Source organism: Cololabis saira, chromosome 10, assembly GCF_033807715.1.
Source record: "Cololabis saira isolate AMF1-May2022 chromosome 10, fColSai1.1, whole genome shotgun sequence".
Lineage (NCBI taxonomy): Eukaryota > Metazoa > Chordata > Actinopteri > Beloniformes > Belonidae > Cololabis > Cololabis saira.
The window spans coordinates 33,372,141-33,391,443 of NC_084596.1; the positions used below are offsets into that span (position 1 = coordinate 33,372,141).

The 19,303-nt window shown below is 42.7% G+C and overlaps 1 protein-coding gene across 5 annotated transcripts in view; it reads right to left on the reverse strand.

Moving 5' to 3' along the window:
• Positions 1-8,076: 8,076 nt before the first annotated feature.
• st3gal3b (ST3 beta-galactoside alpha-2,3-sialyltransferase 3b) overlaps positions 8,077-19,303 on the reverse strand; it is a 53,578-nt gene continuing 42,351 nt past the window's right edge. For all 5 annotated transcript variants that reach the window (XM_061732636.1, XM_061732634.1, XM_061732637.1 and 2 more), the window contains 3 exons: positions 15,082-15,228; positions 11,924-12,070; positions 8,077-8,312 (listed from right to left, as the gene is read on the reverse strand). In XM_061732636.1, the coding sequence (XP_061588620.1) occupies positions 8,223-8,312; positions 11,924-12,070; positions 15,082-15,228 (384 nt within the window). In that variant the 3' untranslated portion in view covers positions 8,077-8,222. The remainder of the gene's footprint in view (positions 8,313-11,923; positions 12,071-15,081; positions 15,229-19,303) is intronic.

Below are 19,303 nucleotides of genomic sequence, written 5' to 3' on the forward strand. Positions count from 1 at the left end.
TTATCCTCTTTGAAAGATGACAAAACAATACAAAGAGTGAGGGGGAAAAAACAACATACTTTTAATACAATTAATGACTGCGTGAAGTGAAACAGTGAGTGGAGTTTCGACGGAGGCCAACACAAATTCAGGAAGTGTGTCTGCATCATCCATCACGGTGAGCAATGCTGATGAACTTGTCAATGTGGGATTTGCAGCATGACACTTTTTGAACACCCACACTTAAACCCCATGCAAGCAAAACACACATAAATCTTGAGAGACAGACACACAGAGGATTAAAACAGGCTGTGTGTCTAGTAAGTAGTAGATGTATGATGGCTACTGAGGAAGCTTTAATTTATCTGTCAGAATGTAGTTTTTAAAACTGAATTTATGACAAGAGCATCATTTAAAATACTAAGAGAAAAGACTTCTTTTTCTCTCTCACTTTTCACTGTCTGGTGAATCTTGATTGTCAGTTCTCCAAAATGTGCTTTACGGCCCCTTGGGATGTGGTTTCCATGGATACGGGGTGAAGGTTTGGGCCTCTGGAGCTGCTGCCCAGGTTGAGGCCGAGACGAGACAGAGAAGACGGCGTGCGCTTTGGACTTTGAGTGATGATGCTGGATCGAGACAGAAAGAGGAAGAAAAATGGCTGCGCTCCTCCAGATGTGATGCGAAGGAGGGTTAAAGGCTATTTCTATATTCCTTGATGCAGTCTCCAGTTTCTTCTGTGAAGGCACAGGTCGGTCCCTGTCCTGGTTCTCGGGTCATTTTTATTGGCTCTTTCCAACCAAAGGTGACTCTTTTTTTTTTCTCGGGGCTACTCCAAACTCTAAATTTGTTTTCACTTTTCAAATGGAAAGTGACCTCATCCGGCACCCAAAGGCTTCCCCGGGCCAAACCTGCGGCTCCATGTCACGCCGCTGCTTGAACTCTACATGTTTCCACATTAGCTCAGAGACAACATAGCACTAATAAATCTGCAGTAATTACTCCTTCACCAGAGCATTTCAGAGCTACTTTTTCTGCAAATGTCCTCCAGATTTGCTCAATCATTTGTTCATGCAAACAAATCATGGAGCAGAGCATCAGCACATGGCTTCATTAGGGCAGTTATGAGGATGGATGGACGGTGAGTAGAATAAACAGCGGGGTAACTTTAGAGCTTCACTTTCTGTCTTATCTCAAGAAGCACAGCTGAAATGATGAGTGAAATAATGACAAGTGAGAGAGATCTGAACATAAACGAATGGCGAGAACTTCAAAATAGATCGTAAAAGAAGTACCTTTGTCCAATCCAGAGCTTACTTGTGGGGGTTTTGATAAAACAAGGTTTCATGTAATGCAAAATAAAAAAAATCCTCTCATGATGAGAGTAAAATTGTTGAACTGACCCCGGAAACGTCAACCCGAAGGTCACATCCAGTAGCGACTACATGAAGCTTAAACAGACTATAAAAAAAGTATGTGAGTCCCTGAGAACGAACTGGCTTTCCACTTGAATTTGTCCCAATATCCCAAACGTCTGACAGTTTCTTTTTGTCTTTATTGAAAACACCCATTTAACATTAACATTGCTGGAAGAGAACGTAAGTAAACCCAGAGACGGGAGCTGTTCAGGCCAGACGTCCCACCAAACTGAATATTGTGCAGGTCCGACCCCGAGCGAGTGAAAGCAGGGCTGATAATCACTGCTGCCAAACGGGTATCGACCGGCTATTAACTCCAACGCTTCACTTACATTCTCCTCCAGCACTAGAAATGCTTAATGGTCCTGTTCAATAAAGACATTAGAAATTATTTATTGTTTTTGCGGTATCAGCTGAGACTCGTTGTGGTCGTCTATTACTGAAGATCAGATCCCAGTTTATGGGAAATTAAAAACCAATAGATTGGAGCGGTTCATGCATACTTTCTTCCTGCTACTGTAAATGTTGTTCAAACCCCAGATCAGTTCTGTCATCTTTGGAGCGTCTTTGATCACTTTCAGCCGTTGATTTAGTCATCAGTGTTCAGGCCGCCGCCTTCAGGACGAGAAACGTTCAAATATTCCACGCACGAACGTGACAGACGTGCAGGTGTGTCACATTCAAGCACAAAGGTAAGCTGGCAGATGTGGAACAGCTCAGCCCAGGGAATGTTGTTTTCCCTCATGTCAGCTGACCCACATTTGTATAAACAGTAATGAGGGGGAAAAAAAAGGTATCCAAATGGGTGTTTTCTCCTCTTTCCAATGCTTTTTTACGAGGAGTTTAAATTTCAGACCCGGAGGTCGCGGCCTCTCCGTTCCAGCCCTTCGGAGGCGAGGTGGGGCTGGGGAATCTGTCGCTGGGAATAAGAGCAGCGTCGGCTGAAGGGGAGCAGGCGTTCATACTCCCGACTACCAGACTAACAGGATCGGCGGCCTCCAGCCGGCCCGGCCGGCCAGCTGCCTCGGGGAGAATCCCAGGTGGCAAATATTCTCCTGCTCCAGGGATTGAACATTCAATCCCACCCTGCAGAGGTCAGGAAATCTGTTGAAGCCGTGCAGTCGGGGCTCTGCAGGGTTTGGTGAGCAGTGAGGCATGACTTCGTTGAAGCTGACACTTTCTGGCACCCCATTAACAGCGAGATGGGACGGTCCGAAGTGTTTTAAGGGCCCTCCGTGTTGTGCACTCTCACCTCACACAAACACTACAGCGCTACAGGCAACAGCTGCATGTGTCTGCTTTCACGACGTCTCGGTTCTGTTCCTCTGATTTATAATAATGCAGTGAGAGTTTCAGGGCTGCAGAATAATGGTCAAGGGTCCATTCTGGCTTCAGCAAAAACCAAATCCACCTGAGCCATAAGAAAGTGAGGTGGGGGCCAGATACTGCAACAGAGTAAGAAGGGAAGGAGTGAAGAACCAGAGAGAAATATGGGTCTTGAGGGACAGGCATTAACAAACAAGAGAGAAAGGAGAGTACGTTAAGGAGGAAATGCAGTCGATGGAAAATTGAAAAATGATTTCCCCGGGCTCTGCAGGTCGGAGATGGAGTACAGAGCTGCAGACGAAATCCCAGTCTCCAAGCTGCTCCATTTCATCACTCCACCTTCAGAGCTTCCTGCAGTTTGCAACTTCTGAAAGACACTGACACACCGGCATTTTATACCTGATGCATGATGCATGAGGCTCCCAGCCGAAGACAGCCTGGACTCGGACACCGAGGGCCGCACCGCCTGCCAGACTGAAGCCACCCACCGAGACCAAGCGGGGAGTGCACAGCTTTTCTCTTAACATCAAACAGACACTAAATACATGCACATATACATCTACAGTTGTGTGAAAAAGTGTCTGCTCCCTTCCTGATTTATCATTTTTTTCCCACTTAAATGTTTCAGATCATCAAAAAAATTTAAATATTAGACAAAGATAACACAAGTAAACACAAAATGCAGGTTTAAAATGAAGGTTTTTATTATTAAGGGAAAAGAAAAATCCAACCTACATGGCCCTGTGTGAAAAGGCGATTTCCCCCTAAACCTAATAACTGGTTGGGCCCTTAGCAGCAACAACTGCAATCAAGCGTTTGCGATTAACTGGCAATGAGTCTTTTACAATATTCTGTGGACTGACAAGAAAAAAGTTGAACTTTTTGGAAGCTGTATGTCCCATTACATCTGGCGTAAAAGTAACACAGCATTTCAGAAAAGGAACATCCTACCAACAGTAAAACATGGTGGTGGTAGTGTGATGGTCTGGGGCTGTTTTGCTGCTTCAGGACCTGGAAGACTTGCTGTGGTAAATGGAACCATGAATTCTGCCGTCTACCAAAAAATCCTGAAGGAGAAAGTCTGGCCATCTGTTCGTGACCTCAAGCTGAAGCCACTTGGGTTCTGCAGCAGGACAATGATCTAAAACAAACCAGCAAGTCCACCTCTGAATGGCTTCAGAAAACTAAATGAAGACTTTGGAGTGGCCTAGTCAAAGTCCCGACATGAATCCCATTGAGATGCTGTGGCATGACCTTTAAAAAGGCAGTTCCTGCTTGAAAACCCTCAAATGTGGCTGAATTACAACAATTCTGCAAAGATGAGTGGGACAAAATTCCTCCACAGCACTAAAAAAAGACTCATTGCCAGTTATCGCAAACGCTTGATTGCAGTTGTTACTGCTAAGGGTGGAACAACCAGTTATTAGGTTTAGGGGGCATCACTTTTTTACACATGTAGGGACATGTAGGTTTGGAATTTTCTTTCCCGTTAATAAAAACCTTCATTTAAAAACTGCATTTTGTGTTTACTTGTTATCTTTGTCTAATATTTAAATTTGTTTGATGATCTGAAACATTTAAGTGTGACAAACATGCAAAAAAAAAAAAAAAGAAATCAGGAAGGGGGAAAGACTTTTTCACACAACTGTATATGTGTACACACACACACACACACACATGTATGAAAAGTTAGATAATTTTTTTTTTCTGATCAGCCTGACTTTTTTTTTCTAAATTGGCAACAAACAGAAAAGCCTGCATCAGTGCATCTTTAACATTTATAGACGGATACTAAAACACAATACTCGTATGAATAATGGAACAAACAGCCAAATCTTCATTTGAATGTATTTATTGAACTGCTAAAAGCGTTATACATAACTGTATAACTGTATACAAAAAAAGAACAATTAACACATCTGATCTGTTTGACTTTGCACAAATGGTGAAATTTTAAAAGGTTTATAAATATGATGACCCCTCAGGAGGAAAAAAAAAAAAATACATTCTGCTTTATTATGAACCTGGTAAAGGTGGTGATTGAGTTGAACCCATGCGAGTTCCTCCAGCATTTAACAAGAAATAAAATCAAATAAAACCTTAAAGAAAATTGGACTCAGTCCGACAGATCTGCTCAGTTTCAAAGCTTTGAAGACCACAGCGGTAGTTTGTCATGTTTTAGCCCAAACAGTACAAACTGCACCATATATCACCAACAAAAGCTAGAAAAAACGACTACAGAGAATCAATGCAGCTTATTTTGTCGGAGTTCCCAACGGCTGCATGCTTGAGTGCCTGCCACATGAGTGCCATTGCCCTGGGCGCCGAGTCTCTGGTCTGATTCCCAGGCTGTCATTCACTGCACTTCTCAACCCTCTCATCCCGGTATTTCCTGCTTTTCCTCAGTATTTCCGTCAACACAAGGCACAAAAAAACAAAAACTGTTTGACTGAAGTTCAGTTTGTAGCGTATGTGGGCTAAAATGTGTAAAACCACCAGCCAGGGCCTTCAAATGTCTTTAGGTAGTAGGTGATGAATCTGTGACATGTACATCGGGCGGACTGGTCCTGAACCTCGGAGGTGGGAAGCGGCTGCCGCTCCCACGGAGCAGAGTTTCAGTCACTCTCCAGCGGGAAACTCCTCCAGATGAAAAGCACTGCAAGCCTCTCGCCACAGGGCGACGGTCAGCCGAAACCCCCATCCTCGTGAGCTCACAGCCGTCGCTAAATTTCCCCCAAGCAGCAATCCACTTCCTCAAAAAAACGGTGGGACCACTGTGAAAGTACTGGGACCGAACATGCTGCTGCACGACCCGGCCGTGATTGAGGAGTACGATCACACGACAGAGCTACGTTACAGACGGGACAGCAGCAGCTCCACGACTGGAGACGGAGGAAGTGGACACACGTGAGCACAGAATGTACATGCACCTCGAAAAGCAAGAGAAACAAAAGCTTAATGAAAACCTCATTAAGATCAAAATAAAAATCTGCTTTGGTAAAGCAGCATTGAGAATGTACAATTACTCTGTAAAGCTGATTAAAGCATTCATTTGATAATATAACAAACAGATTGGACATTCACGTGTTTTTGAATGATGAGTTAGCATACCGATTATGTGGTGATGATCATGCTGCATGTTAAAATACTGCAAAGAAGCACGTGGCAGGACCTTCATGTGCAGAGTGCAAAGGTCCAATATGGTAACACATGCAATGATCCTTTTAGATTCTCAAAAAGATAGGAAATTTAAAACAATTTGTACCTTCAGTCCATTTAACAGAAATTTTAATGTTTACAGAAACAACTTAAAACAGAAACAAGGGTAACAGCCACTGAACAAAAAGCCAGCTTTAGGAAGATTCGGTCCGAACACTGCTTCTGACAACAAATGTGAAACTTGACAAGAGTCTCTGAGAGAGCTTGCGCTAGTAAACGGTAAAGTCTAAAGTAAAACAGGAACCAGGCCAGCCTGTGACCAAAGTGATGGGCCTTTTTAAGAGAATAAATAATCTAAATCAAGCTTTAAAACGGCTTATTTATTTTGATATTCCAAGACTCCTGGGATGGACACAGTGATCTGTCCAGGGTGCGTATCCCTGCCTCTCGCCCACTAACAGCTGGGACGGGCTCCAGCCGACCCCCGAGACCCTGAAGAGGCTGAAGTGGGTACAGATTGTGGAGGGATGGATGGAATCGAGGACTTCACCATCTACAGGAGAACAAGGAACTGCAGCAACAGGAGGCTGGTAGAAGTGATGTCTGACCAGGACAGGTGGAGGTCCAGTTCTACGTTTGCTGCAGCGTAAAGTCTCGCAGCGGATGAACTGATGAAGAGAGGACTGCAACATGAGACGTTAGTCTGGATCTTACTCCGCAGCTCACCTGACAGAGCTGGCTCACTAAATACGTAGTATATGAAAGAATTATTTACCTCAGTGCTTTCAAATAATAAATCATCATTAATATCCTATTTGGGCAGCTTCTTATCTAAACAGCCACCCTGATCAAGTTATCATCCAGATACCTGGGGAGATGTAGAGCTTTATAGCAAGAAAGTGATTGTTTCGAAGGGTGAGTGGTCAGGGAAGACCTTTCCTGTGGAGTCACCGGAGAGCCATGAAAGAGAATAAATCTATTGAAGAAAAAGATAATAAATAAACTAGAAATACTTTTATTTTTTTCCACTGGACTGAAACAGAGGGGTCTGTCATGTTAAAGCTGCCGTAAGTGTGAGAATGTTGCGCAATTGGTCAACCAGTGTTGAGTTTCCCCATTGGCAGTTACTAACAGACACACACACACACGCACACACGCACACACGCACACACGCACACACGCACACACACACACACACACACACACACACACACACACACACACACACACACACACACACACACACACACACACACACACACACACACGCACACACACACACGTGTGTGCACACACACACACACACACACACACACACACACACACACACACACACAAAGAGACATCACATGTGATAATAATGGAGGGTGGTGCCAACACCGGCACCGAGTCCAGTACACGCGAGGGTGGAGACAAACCCGATCTGGATAAGAACAGTAAAAGTGCATGACAGGCGACAGACGAGCTCGGTTAAAGGAGTAAAGGATGTGTTATCTCATTGAATTCATTGTTTTCTTAAATTTAGCATGGGGGTATTTATTTTCTAATTCTTTCACAGATTTATTCTTTCATGTGGACCTCCACTCTTGAATGTTTGTCCCCTAAGTCATACCAACCATGTTACAGGCGACGATGTCATCTGGCTTAATGAGTATTTGATTTTGGAAAAGCGCAGACAACAAAGTGACTTATGAATGAGTGAGTGAAGGAACGAACGAACAAATGAACAAAGGCTTCTTAAAAAGCACAGTAACATCTTTGATATTTACAGAGATAAATGAATACATTCAGGCAGCAGAGACGGAGAGGGGGACAACCTCTCCCCTGGTCGAGGTACATTTGGCACTGATAATATTCAATCTATCCCCAAACACACTGTTCAATCCTGCTCTTCCTCCTTTGTTAACCCCTCACCAGGTGACCCAGAAAGTCGAGCCAGACTTGGACTTTCGTGGTTCAGCGGTTCACCTTTTTCTCTTAAAGTGTGTGATACTCGGGGCTCTGAAGTGGTAAACGATGAAGCGTGGAGCCAGCACCGCTTTACTGCAACTGTGGTTTTATATGACAGGAACCAGGCAGATCCAGTCCTCCTGATGCCCGTTTCCTCCCCCACTTCACTGAACAGGGCTCTTTGGTTCAGAAGGCACATGAGTGCATCTTTCCACTAAACCCCTCCTGGATTTTTTCTTTTTTCTTCCTTCCTCTAATCTCCTGTGACGTAAAAAGCCCAGTGGTACACAGTCCACTCAGAAGGCTTTTTTTTCTCCAGGATAATCCGTTTTCCATCTTTCGGTAATGTTGTCATTTCATAGTGGCAGAGGGAGACCGTAGGTGGGTGTAAACTCAAATACCGTTGGTGAGATCTGTGATAACGTTGGCTTTTACCAGCTTGCGGAGAAACTCCTTTTCTTTCGATATGTTGTGTGTCCAAGACTGTGGGAAAGAAAAAAACAAGAACAAATTCAGAGATATGGCATCGCAGCAGGATAGTGGAGGGACTTAACTTGGCAGCAACTTTTCCAATAACACTGCGATATCCACTAATCTACAAGCCCGTGTTATAGTCGAACATTATTACACTCCCAGTGCCAAAACATGTGGGTGTTCAGTTGTGCAAATACATGCGTTGAGCTACGCCAGGTCAGTTTCCCTCCCTGCTGAGCTCACATGTAACCAGAGCCAGAGGTTCCTGTCTGGTGCTTGGGGATGAAGAGATGAAGGAGCAGCCAGACAACAAGCAGAGGAGGACAGATGCAAGAGGGAATAGGAAGAGAAGAAAGCTCTATGAGAGACTCGCTCAGGCTGTGGGCCTGTCTGGGTCAAACCTCCTACGACTGTGTGACGGGTCACACCACGCTATTAGGAAACAATACGCTACAGTTGTACTCGAGAGGAACACAGACCGCAACCACACAACCTTTACTAAAGTCAAATAGTTGAAAAACTGCATGCTAATTGCTTCTGCCTCTTTAACCCCACCAGCTTGTAAAGGTGTGAACTGATGCAGAATGGAAGAGCACACAGACTGATTTTTTTTTTTTTGCTCAGATTTCTTCTTGTTTTCTATGTGGGTGTGTATGTGGGTGTGTAGGCATTAGGGGTGTAAAAATATATCGTGCCACGAAATTTTGCGATACAAAAATGTCACGATACGTGTCGTGGAGGTGACAAACTGTATCACGATATTGGGTTATTAATATTAATATATAGTGTTGACTAGTAACGCGCATCCCATTGGTGCAGCGGGATCACGTGCCGACCGCGCCTCGACCCACGGACGAAAATCATACTCCGCTCAGAAGAAACTAGTACCATTTTGCGGTCTTGATCACGGGACTCTTGCAGGTTAAGCCTTACGTTATTAAATTAAACATTTTTTGGGTTGCGAGTAGGATAAACATGGGGACAACTTTTTCTGAGTTCGAGTGTACTTTAATGTCCCTCAACAGTGTAGGATTTTAGAACATCAACAACAGCACCTAGTGCCGTACTGTGGCGTATCACTCCGCCCAATCTAAAACAGATTAATCACTACAGATAAACTGACTAGTGTCATTATAGTCCCTGATTTACATCAGAATATATTTATAAAATAAAATAATGAACACTGAATTACCAAAATAACCTTCTTTACAAATATAAATCTCCTCTTACACTTGAGCATTAATCAATCTTTTTTATGATGTAAAGATTGTGTCGTCCCAAAAGGTGGGAGTGGGATGAAACGATAACGGGGTTCACCTTACGGCCTCAGGCTGGAGCATGTGGCTGAAGCTCTTAGCTCTGACAGAAGATAAATAACAGTCATGCTGTATTTTGAGTTTGGGACTTTTCATAGTTTATTTACTTTTATTTATTTATTTAATTTTAGTAATTCTTAAAACTGAAGATGCATATTCTTAAAACTGAAGATGCATAATGCAAACCTGACAGTTACTTTTAGTTCAGTTTGTGGAAAATGGTTGGCCTGGCTTTCTCTTTAAAACTTAAACAGTTAATAAAGCATTACAAACTGTAACAATAGGGCAAACGCAGAGTTGTTTTGTATTTTGTGTCTTTCAAATAAAAGACAATTTTTCCAGTCATATGTTCCTCATTCAAGGTTGTTAAAAAAAATACTGCTATAATATCATATCGTAATCGTGACCTCAATATCGTACCGTATCGTGAGATTAGTGTATCGTTACACCCCTAGTATGCATGCACCAGTGTGATGTGTTCATGAGTATAATGGTTTTCTAGAATGATGGTTATTTTAAGAGAGAAACAGCAGCAAAAAAATAAATAAAAAATCAATTAAAAATTAAAAAAATAAAACAAATAAATAAATAAATAAATAAATAAGGAAAGATGATAAGTAAATAAGAATTAAAATGAAAAAAAAAATCAGTCTGTGCGTCTTTCCACTGTGCATCAGTTCACACGGACTGATTCTGATGCGTTGCATGGATGACAGCAAGCAGAAGCAAAAAAAAAAAAAAAAAAAATGTGAGTGTAGGAAAAAAAAAATACTCCCCAAGCCAGTAAACCAACAGCAGCATCACTTAATAACTAAATTATTTCTGTATGTATTGTTTCATAGCGGCGTGCTTTTATGGGACCAAACAACCCGACTGACAAGTTTGACTTTTTTGTTTGGAGGAGAAAAGCCAAAAGAACTCCTATCAAGAAGCCGTGTGTGGCTGATGAGGACAGTGTTGACGAAAATGATGATAATAAATGCCAAAGGTTCACTTGGAGTTTAGCCGAAGGTTATCATCGTGCTGAGCTCATGGTTTACACTCGTCAGCGCACGGGTGACATCTCTGACTGCAGCGCGTTGCAGTGTAAACACGGAGAAGGTCTTGACTGATGCAGCGGAGAGGGCTTCACGGGGGGGAGACGTGACCAAACCACACGCACCCCTGCAGGGGGAGAAACATCCGCACCCCCTTCCTGAAGTGTAATTGATTTATGCCTTTAGTACAACTTACATGTTTTTTTCCAAATCATTTTCACTATATTTTAGTTGGATAAAATCTTTTTAATGTCTTGCTGTGCTTTCATGTGTGAAGTAATATTTATTGTTGAAAGCTGTGATACAATAGTGTAAAACATCATGCTTGTTAATCAATACAGACCAGACCTAATAAAAAAATAACGTGATAAAATGTGTCCAGCTCCTGCCCACTGTTCACTGGCGTGGATGACGGGTCACTCGTCCCTTGGATGTTTTTTTAAAGCGATATCAACAATCACTTGCAATCTGCTACTATCGATGTCCAGCTCATGGAGCAAAGCAACATTTTGATCATCTTTGACTGTACAGGGGTCACTAATCGAGATATTGCCAGCAGTCTCTTCAGTTTAATTTGACTTTCCTTCCATATCTTTTCCCACATTTGCTGCATTCCTAAATAAGTGCCCTGATGGATTGTTGCTCATTTAAGTGATGCATCACACAAAGAACGTGAGATCAAACCATCTGCTTTGTTTCCGACCAAAAGAAAGAAAAACAGGTTAAAAGGCTTTCTGTTAACCGCACTCAGGAAGTGGTGAGTCATGTGTATTCTTTCATTAGAAAAATGTTCCACTTTTTGCAGTCGAGCATATTTACAGCAAAGTGCCTCCGCCGAATACGAGGCCATAAAATAAATCAAGATAACCACTTGTTAATTGTTACGGAGGTAAAGTGTTTAATTAAGCCGATATTGCTGTGAGCTCATACTGGCCAGCGCTAGGCCCTTCTGACATCACCATCCGTACGTCTCCGTCTCAGCTGTTGAAAAGTGAGGCAGAGAGATGGGAATGAAACGCTGGGAGCACACAGCCCCGCCCTGGACATTCCAGGTAATCTCAAAGCTCTGCCTCCCAGTCGAGGCCGTTTCGGGTAAAATACTAACAACTGTGTTTAGTCCCCGGTTGCTGTGGTGGAAATGGAGGCGGGAAAGGAAACACCCATAAAAACCAGAGTTCAAGAATATACAGCGAGACGTCGCCTCGTATTTCATGATTTCTTTCATTTATATCGGTGGCAGCACAAGTGCAGACAGGGAAACGCTCACCTCTTTAATGACGGACATCTTGACGGTCTCGTAGTAGTGCAGAGGCGCGTTAGGCGTGTTCATGTCATACCCGAATCCAGCCACCGCCACCTCGTCACAGTTATGCAGTGCCATCGTTATGGCAACTGTTCCCAAAGTTGGAACGTTCTGCAGTAAAACAGAGAAGTAGTTAAAGTACAAACACACACACACACGGACAACTGCTAGTACCCTTCCATTAACGAAAGAAAAACCCAAAATAGTCACTGAAATCATTTGAAAGTGATAAAAGCACTACATGCATTCTTGACCTCCAAGAATTACAGGCTCAACATGCCAGTTGAGATAAAATGCTGAATTTTGTTTGGTTGTTGTTGTGGCACACCGAGTGCAATCATGTCTTTACTGCGGTGAACAATGAACTTTGCTGCAGACTGCAGTTCAACTCAAAGCAGATGATGGAAAGAGTTTCTGGACTCTACAAGTCTGAAGAACAATAAGGCTACATCTGAATTCAACATATAAATTCAAACATTACAGTTCCATAAGTAAGTGGACTAAAATATTAATTAGTACAATTTTTGCCTTAATCAAGTAACCCAATCTGCTTCCACGCCTCCTGTAAACCTGGTTCTGCCGAACTGCTGCTCACCGACTTGCAGCACTTTGTAATTAACGGCTACCTTTAAGATGCAACCCCTGCAGACCTGCAACAACACACTGATGTACGCGGTACAACAGTGCTCCCTAACCGCCCTGGGCTGCCACAGAGTTGGTGTGTGTGCAACCGCTTTGTAATGTCTGTGTGTGTGTGTGTGGACATTACAGAAAGAGAGAGAAAAAGGGTCCGAGTTTGGAAAAAAAGCAGGTGGAGAGGAGAGTGGAGGGAGGCCCCATTTAAATCATTATCCTGATTTGCAGCCCTCAGGGTAGGTGGGGCTGAATCAGCGGCTGGCCAACCTCCTACTGCGTGCTCTAATGCACGTTATTTCACACACATGCTCCCATGCACACCCAACATAAACACCAGGATAACAAATAGACCTCTTCATTAATTTCTGTGTACATAAACATAAACTGCGAGGGTCTGAGGAGTAACTAGTAAAGTGTGCGAAGGAACGAATGTGCCAAATCATACAACTCTGCAGCTTGTATTGTGAGACGAAGCAAATGCGGGCAAGCAATGCTGACACAAATCACCCAGCTCTCTCTCTCTCTCTGTCTCTCTCTCTTCGTGCGCACACACGACGAGACGCCCACATGTTCAACACATGTTGCAGAGGGGAGTTCATGCAGGGGTGTTCTGGTGGCCCCACAGGGTCGAGTTAGAGTGATACACTCCTCATGTCCCCTCCAATTCTCTAACAATACTTCCTCTCTGCTTACCAGCAGCACACACAAAGTGTGTGCATCTGCAACTAAACACACGTGCACGCCAGTATTTACCTTCAAACTCTCCCGAATGTTTGGTTTGTGACACTGCTGTTTACTCTGCTTGTTACTCAAAAATATGTCTTTGTTCTCAATCAAAATAATCTCCCATAAAGCCCCGATACATGTTTCTCAGCTCCAGAGAACAGGACTCTTCAAGCACTGTTCACGTTTTGTAAAAAGGCAGTTCTGCAGACGAGGCTTGTAGTAGGCTCCGAACAAAAGACACAATATCTTCTTTCATTTCCAAGGTCTTAGATATCAGGACATAATAAAGAATTCATCTGCTCCTTTCCAGGTCTTAAATTTAGGTAAATACAACCTCAGATGAACAACTGCCTGACATATTACACCATGCCATTATTTATTCAGCAGAACTTAAGCCAAAAGGGAGAAACAGTGTCTGAAAAATTAAGTACACCCTCACTGGTTCCATAAGAGTTAAAAGGGAAACTAGAAGCCAGGTGCCACTGATCACAAGCACTTCATTAAGTGATCACCGGTGAGTAGCTCTAAAACAGCACGCCGGTCCAGAGCATTCAGGTGCATGTTCAACCAATGCCCAGGAGGAAAGACACTAGCCATGATCTTTGAGAAGAGACTGTTGTCTTCTATCAATCTGAGAAAGGTTATAGTTCCATCTGTAAGCGGTTTAGAGTTCATCATTCTACATTTAGAGATTATTCACAAGTGGAAACAAATCAGAGACAACTCTAGTCTCTGTAGGAGAGGCCGTCGGAGCAAGTTCACCCCAAGGTCAGACCCTCTAATCCTCAGGGAAAAAAAAAAAAGAAAGAAATGGGGGTCTTACGTTGCAGCTACAGGACCTGGCAACACACACCACAGTGAATTGAAGCAATCCTGTTCATAAGAGTGCACAAATATTTCCCAGCAACAACATGGGAAACTGGAAAAAGAGTTTTTTCTGCATGATAGTTGATGTTATTGCGTCTGCAGTTCGATCAACAAGCTACTGAATAATGAGAAACACCACATTCTAGCTCAGTTTCTGTTCCATGAAGAAGGACACAGTGTAATACGCGTGCTGTTGTTCATCAGTGGGTTTATATACTTCATTCTAAGGCCTTGAAAGGGCCAGATTCTTAAAATAAAAAAAAATAATTATATATATATATATATATATATATATATATATATATATATTATTTTTTTTATTTTATGTGTATATATATATTTTTTTTTTACCTTTTTCTTGTAGCACATTCACCGAATGGAAAGTGCATTATAAATTAAATTCATCATGTAAATATATATATATATATATATATATATATATATATACACATACATACATACACACACATACATACACACACACACACACACACACACACACACATACATTCGCGCGCACACACACACACACACACACCCCCACCCCCACACCCTCTCTCTCTGACTGTATGCTTGTGAAGAACTAAAGAGCACATATCCACTAAAGAAATAGCTTTTATACAGCAGTACCCTGATCAGAGGCCCCTTTAAGTGAAGGAAGTGTAAAATAACGCAGACGTCCTTAAACGACTCCAGAAACTGCAGGTTATGTAACTCATTTTCTTCCATCGTTCCAAATTTAGTGGATTTCTAATCAACCAGTGTTACATTCTCTTTCCATTAAGTCAGTTATTTTAACTCTTTGGACAAAACCTTAGCCTAAATTAATCTAAGGTAACTGACTCGCCTGCAATGTTGTAAATGATGTTAGTGGGAAAGGGTGTGTGACTTACCCCTTTGCCCATGGCGCCACCGTTGAACGGCAGGCCTATGAACTGGAATGCTGCCTCCTGGATGAAGTAGGGATTGAGGATCCTTATCTCAGTCGGCTCCCGAGGCACATAATGAGCCACTGATTTCCAGAATCCATCTATACCCCTCTTGAGTGTTGAGGAGGAAATAAGAAAGACAAACAGAGTAGGGTACATGAGTTATTTTTAACTTTAATTTGGGGGAGGGGGGGGGTCCTTTTTGTCTCTGCACAGAAATAACACAGAAAACTGACACGACACATCCCACTGGGGACAGCCACGTGAAATTTACCAAGCAAACATCAAAGTTGGATTATCCTCCATCAATGACATAAAACACAGAAGCTAAGCAGGAGCCAGACCTTTTCCACCACTCATTAGGGAAATGGCTTTCTGGCCTTTAATGGATGAAGTAAGCGGGTTTGCAGGACATCAGTAATTATGAAGCGTCACAGGAGAAGCCTAACAGTCTGTGAGGAGAGCAGCTGCCTGGAGTGATAACAAGGTAACACTGGGAAGTCTGTTCAAACTTCAGTGGATGTAGAACATGTACTTATGGACACAACGAAACAAAAACTTATTTATCTGCATTTTAGTAACAAAATCAGTCAAAGTAACTACAGGTTTGAAGAGTTGAGCCATCTTCTTCGTGAGTAAGAAAACATAAAAATGTTATAATTAGGCACAAAAATGAATTGAATTATGTCCTTTATGGTTTTTCTCATTTCCCCAAACATCTCTCATACAGTTTCTTATGAGAACTCCCATCGTCTCGCTCTAACAGTAATTCAATAGTATGGAGCGGTCAGGCTTGTGGGAAGTTAGTCTGTGTTTTAACATTCCTACATTAGATAATTACATGACTTTTTATTTGGCAGAAGAAGAAGATCAACATTTGCTATTGTGGTGAAGATGTGCAGCTGGAAAAACCCCATACCCCAACAACTGTAACCAAAACCAACATCTGTGGTTAAAATGGCAACGGAAAGGAAATGTTCAGAATCACACCCTGACCTCGGGGTGTTGTGGGAGATCTCAGCTCTTTTTTACCAGGGGCAATCATCATCAGTCGCTAGGACAACCTGTCAGACGGGTCGGCAACACCACCCGAATAAGATTATGTCACGCTAATAAAACCCGTGGTCAACTCGCTCGTAAAAGACCTGCCACTGGATGTCCGGGAAATGAGACTGTCAAAAGAAAATACAAAGCGAAATCATAAAAAACCAGTTGTGACTTCTTAAAATCTGGGGACAAGATCGCATTTGACAAATCAGCCGCCTTACCGGCATTTTTCTGACAGTAAAAGTGAATGAGCGTAAAAAAAAAAATGCCCCAAACAAGCTGTATGTGATTGACTCGCCTGACAGTGCAACTTCCTGAAGGCACGAAGCCAACAGGGTCAGCAGATGTAAATGGGAATCACCTGTTCAAATAGTTCAGCACCCACCCAACTACCTTTGATACTGCGATGTGTGACTCTGCGTTGCTGTGTTTGTTGGCAGCGGCAGTAGCAACGAGTGCACTGGCTTTGTGGCTCCGGCAGCGGCGGCTCTTTGAACACGGGCCCCGCTCCTCGCCTCCAGCAAGCTGCGACAGGAACAGCAGCTCATCTCTCCTGTCAACACAGCTTGTGTTTGCCAGGAATCCATTTAGCAGCACTATTTGGATGTGTGCATGTCTGTGTGCACAGAATAGAGAGAGTGATGCGTTTTCTCTTTATTCCACAAGGAAAGGAGCTCATGACACACAACACGCCCCTCGCTTTACAGAGCGATGACCTAACATTTACACAGACACAAATATCACAGGGTGGGGATCTTCAGAAGCAGACAGGTGGCTTTGCCAAATGTAAGAGCAATTAGTGAGTAAGGATTGAGGGTTGTTAGAAGGGAGGATGCAGTGGATGCTGTTAAGGAGTTAAGGAATGTGAGTGGTTGCTTTAAAAAGGAATCCAACTACAGCCTGAATGAACATGACCGGGAAATTAATATTTGGCCCCTCTCGTACAGCATCCAGCAGGGCGCAGCGAACAGAGTACCGCCTGAAAGGAAAGGGATGCTGCTTTCAGCGTGGACTGACCACTAACCTCCGCATGAGCGTAGATTGCAAACAAACCGCCGTAACCTGCTGACACACGAGAAGCTTTCGATGGCTGGGCTGCTGCTGGCTGTGGTCAGAGAGGAAATGACTGTTTCCCGTTCTCCTGTAACAGCTTTGAGGTTAAATTGAGCTGGATTTTTAGATTAAAGTGTGTGCACAAGGTCGTGTACTCCAATAAAGCACCTGTTAAAACAACCACGAACTGAGAGAGTTAATTATTTGCAATGCAAACCGGTGAAGCACCATTAGAAAAACTAGTGCAGGTTAAAAAAATAAAAAATAAAATAAAAAATCATGAAACTAAACAAATAAATGCCAACCCTCTTCCTCTTTGCTCTTTTCAGATCTGATGTTTAATGCTTTCTACCACTTTGATCAACAATTCCAAGAGGCCTCCTCGTAATTGGATTGAACAGTTGTCTTTGCTCACTAACTGAAAATGAGAAGGACCCTGGAAAGCACTTTATAGAGCCCAGACTAGATGAACCATGTGATTAAGTGCAGCCTATTTCCCATTTACTTAAAGAAAGGTTGCATACAGTTAAGTTATATTTTAACCACGTTATTTTGTATAAAACAATACTAATAATCTGATCCGCCCATAGTATCAGGAAAATGCAACCTCAATCAAACAATAACAGATGACATTAATCAGTCATTATTTACTTAATTAAAAAATGAAGCCAAAAAGATAATAATCCTCTGAGTAATACTAAGTACCCCCTTATTGTTTCCGTGAGGTTTAAGAGTTGCACCCAGGTGCTGAGCATCAGCTCCTGTGTGCAGACTTTTATAAAAGCAGATGTTTTGGAGGTTAACTTAGTCGGAGTTTTCATGTGTATGTTAAAACAATGCCAAGAAGGAACGATGTAAGCAATACTCTGAGGAGCGACTGTTGCTGCATGCCAGTCTGGAAAGGTTTATAAAACCACTTTAAAGCAATTTGGAATTCAATGTTCCACACAGAGAAAGATTAGTTTTAAGTGGATAGCATTCACGTCAGTTGCCAATATTCCCAAGAGTGGAAGTCCCAGCAAATTCACCCAAAGATGAGAACATGTAAAAAGAAGACAGGCTTCCCTGAGCATGAAGACGGTTTGTTTGGAAGGGCTCCCAGGAGAAAGCCTCTTCTGGAAGCAGGACTTTTTATTTTCAAAACTGCTTCTGAACAAACCACACGGCTTCTGAAGCAAAGTCCTAAGGACCAGCAAGTGAAGTTGTTTGGCCTGAATGCCCAGCACCAGACTTGGTAAGAACAATAGAAGTATTTCAGTAGAAACACATTATACGCAACCACCATCAAGAACGGCTGTGAAAGGCTGATAATTTGGCGTTGTGCTGAGCAGCTGCAGTCACTGAGCTGCCTACGAACTCCTCCGTACACCAGAGTATCCTCCAGGTGAATGTGAAGCCATCTGCTAAAGCTGGTTTGAAACAGAGTCAGTCAACAGAACACTGATCTGAAGTACACCAGCAAAACTAATTCAGAATGGCTAAAAAAAATAAATAAAAGAACCACCGTTTCAAAATGGTTTAGTCATACTCCAGACCTGATTCCAACTGAAACGCTGGGCCGGGACTTTATGAGAACAGTGCATGAGGGAATAGCCAAAAACCGCAATGGACTGAATCCATATTGTAAAGACGAATGGACCTAAATTCATCCACATCAACGTGAGACACCGAGAAAGTCATGTAAGACATCACTATATCAAGTAACAGCTGGGGATGCTTAATGTCACTCACATAATATTTTTCTTTATGACTTTCAGAAAGTGCCAATAATTGTGCAAAGGTGGAGCAATTTCACTTTCATTTAGCACTTTTTTCCTCATGTAAAGGCTTTTAATTTTGTACAAGGTGATTACAAGTGGACTTCCTGTGTACAAAGCCACTCGGCTTGCCTTTTGGAGTTGTTGGCTTTGTTTGGACTGTAGCGTGCATTAGAGTCCTCTGCTCCTGACCAGATTATCTTCCCGTGTTGGAAACAAGAGCTGAAGCTTGGCAAAGGTATAGTTTATTTCTCTTGTGATTTCACAGCTGCAGAAAAATTGAACCGTTTAATAAAAGGGGCCTAAAGCTAAGGATTAGATGCAGACAA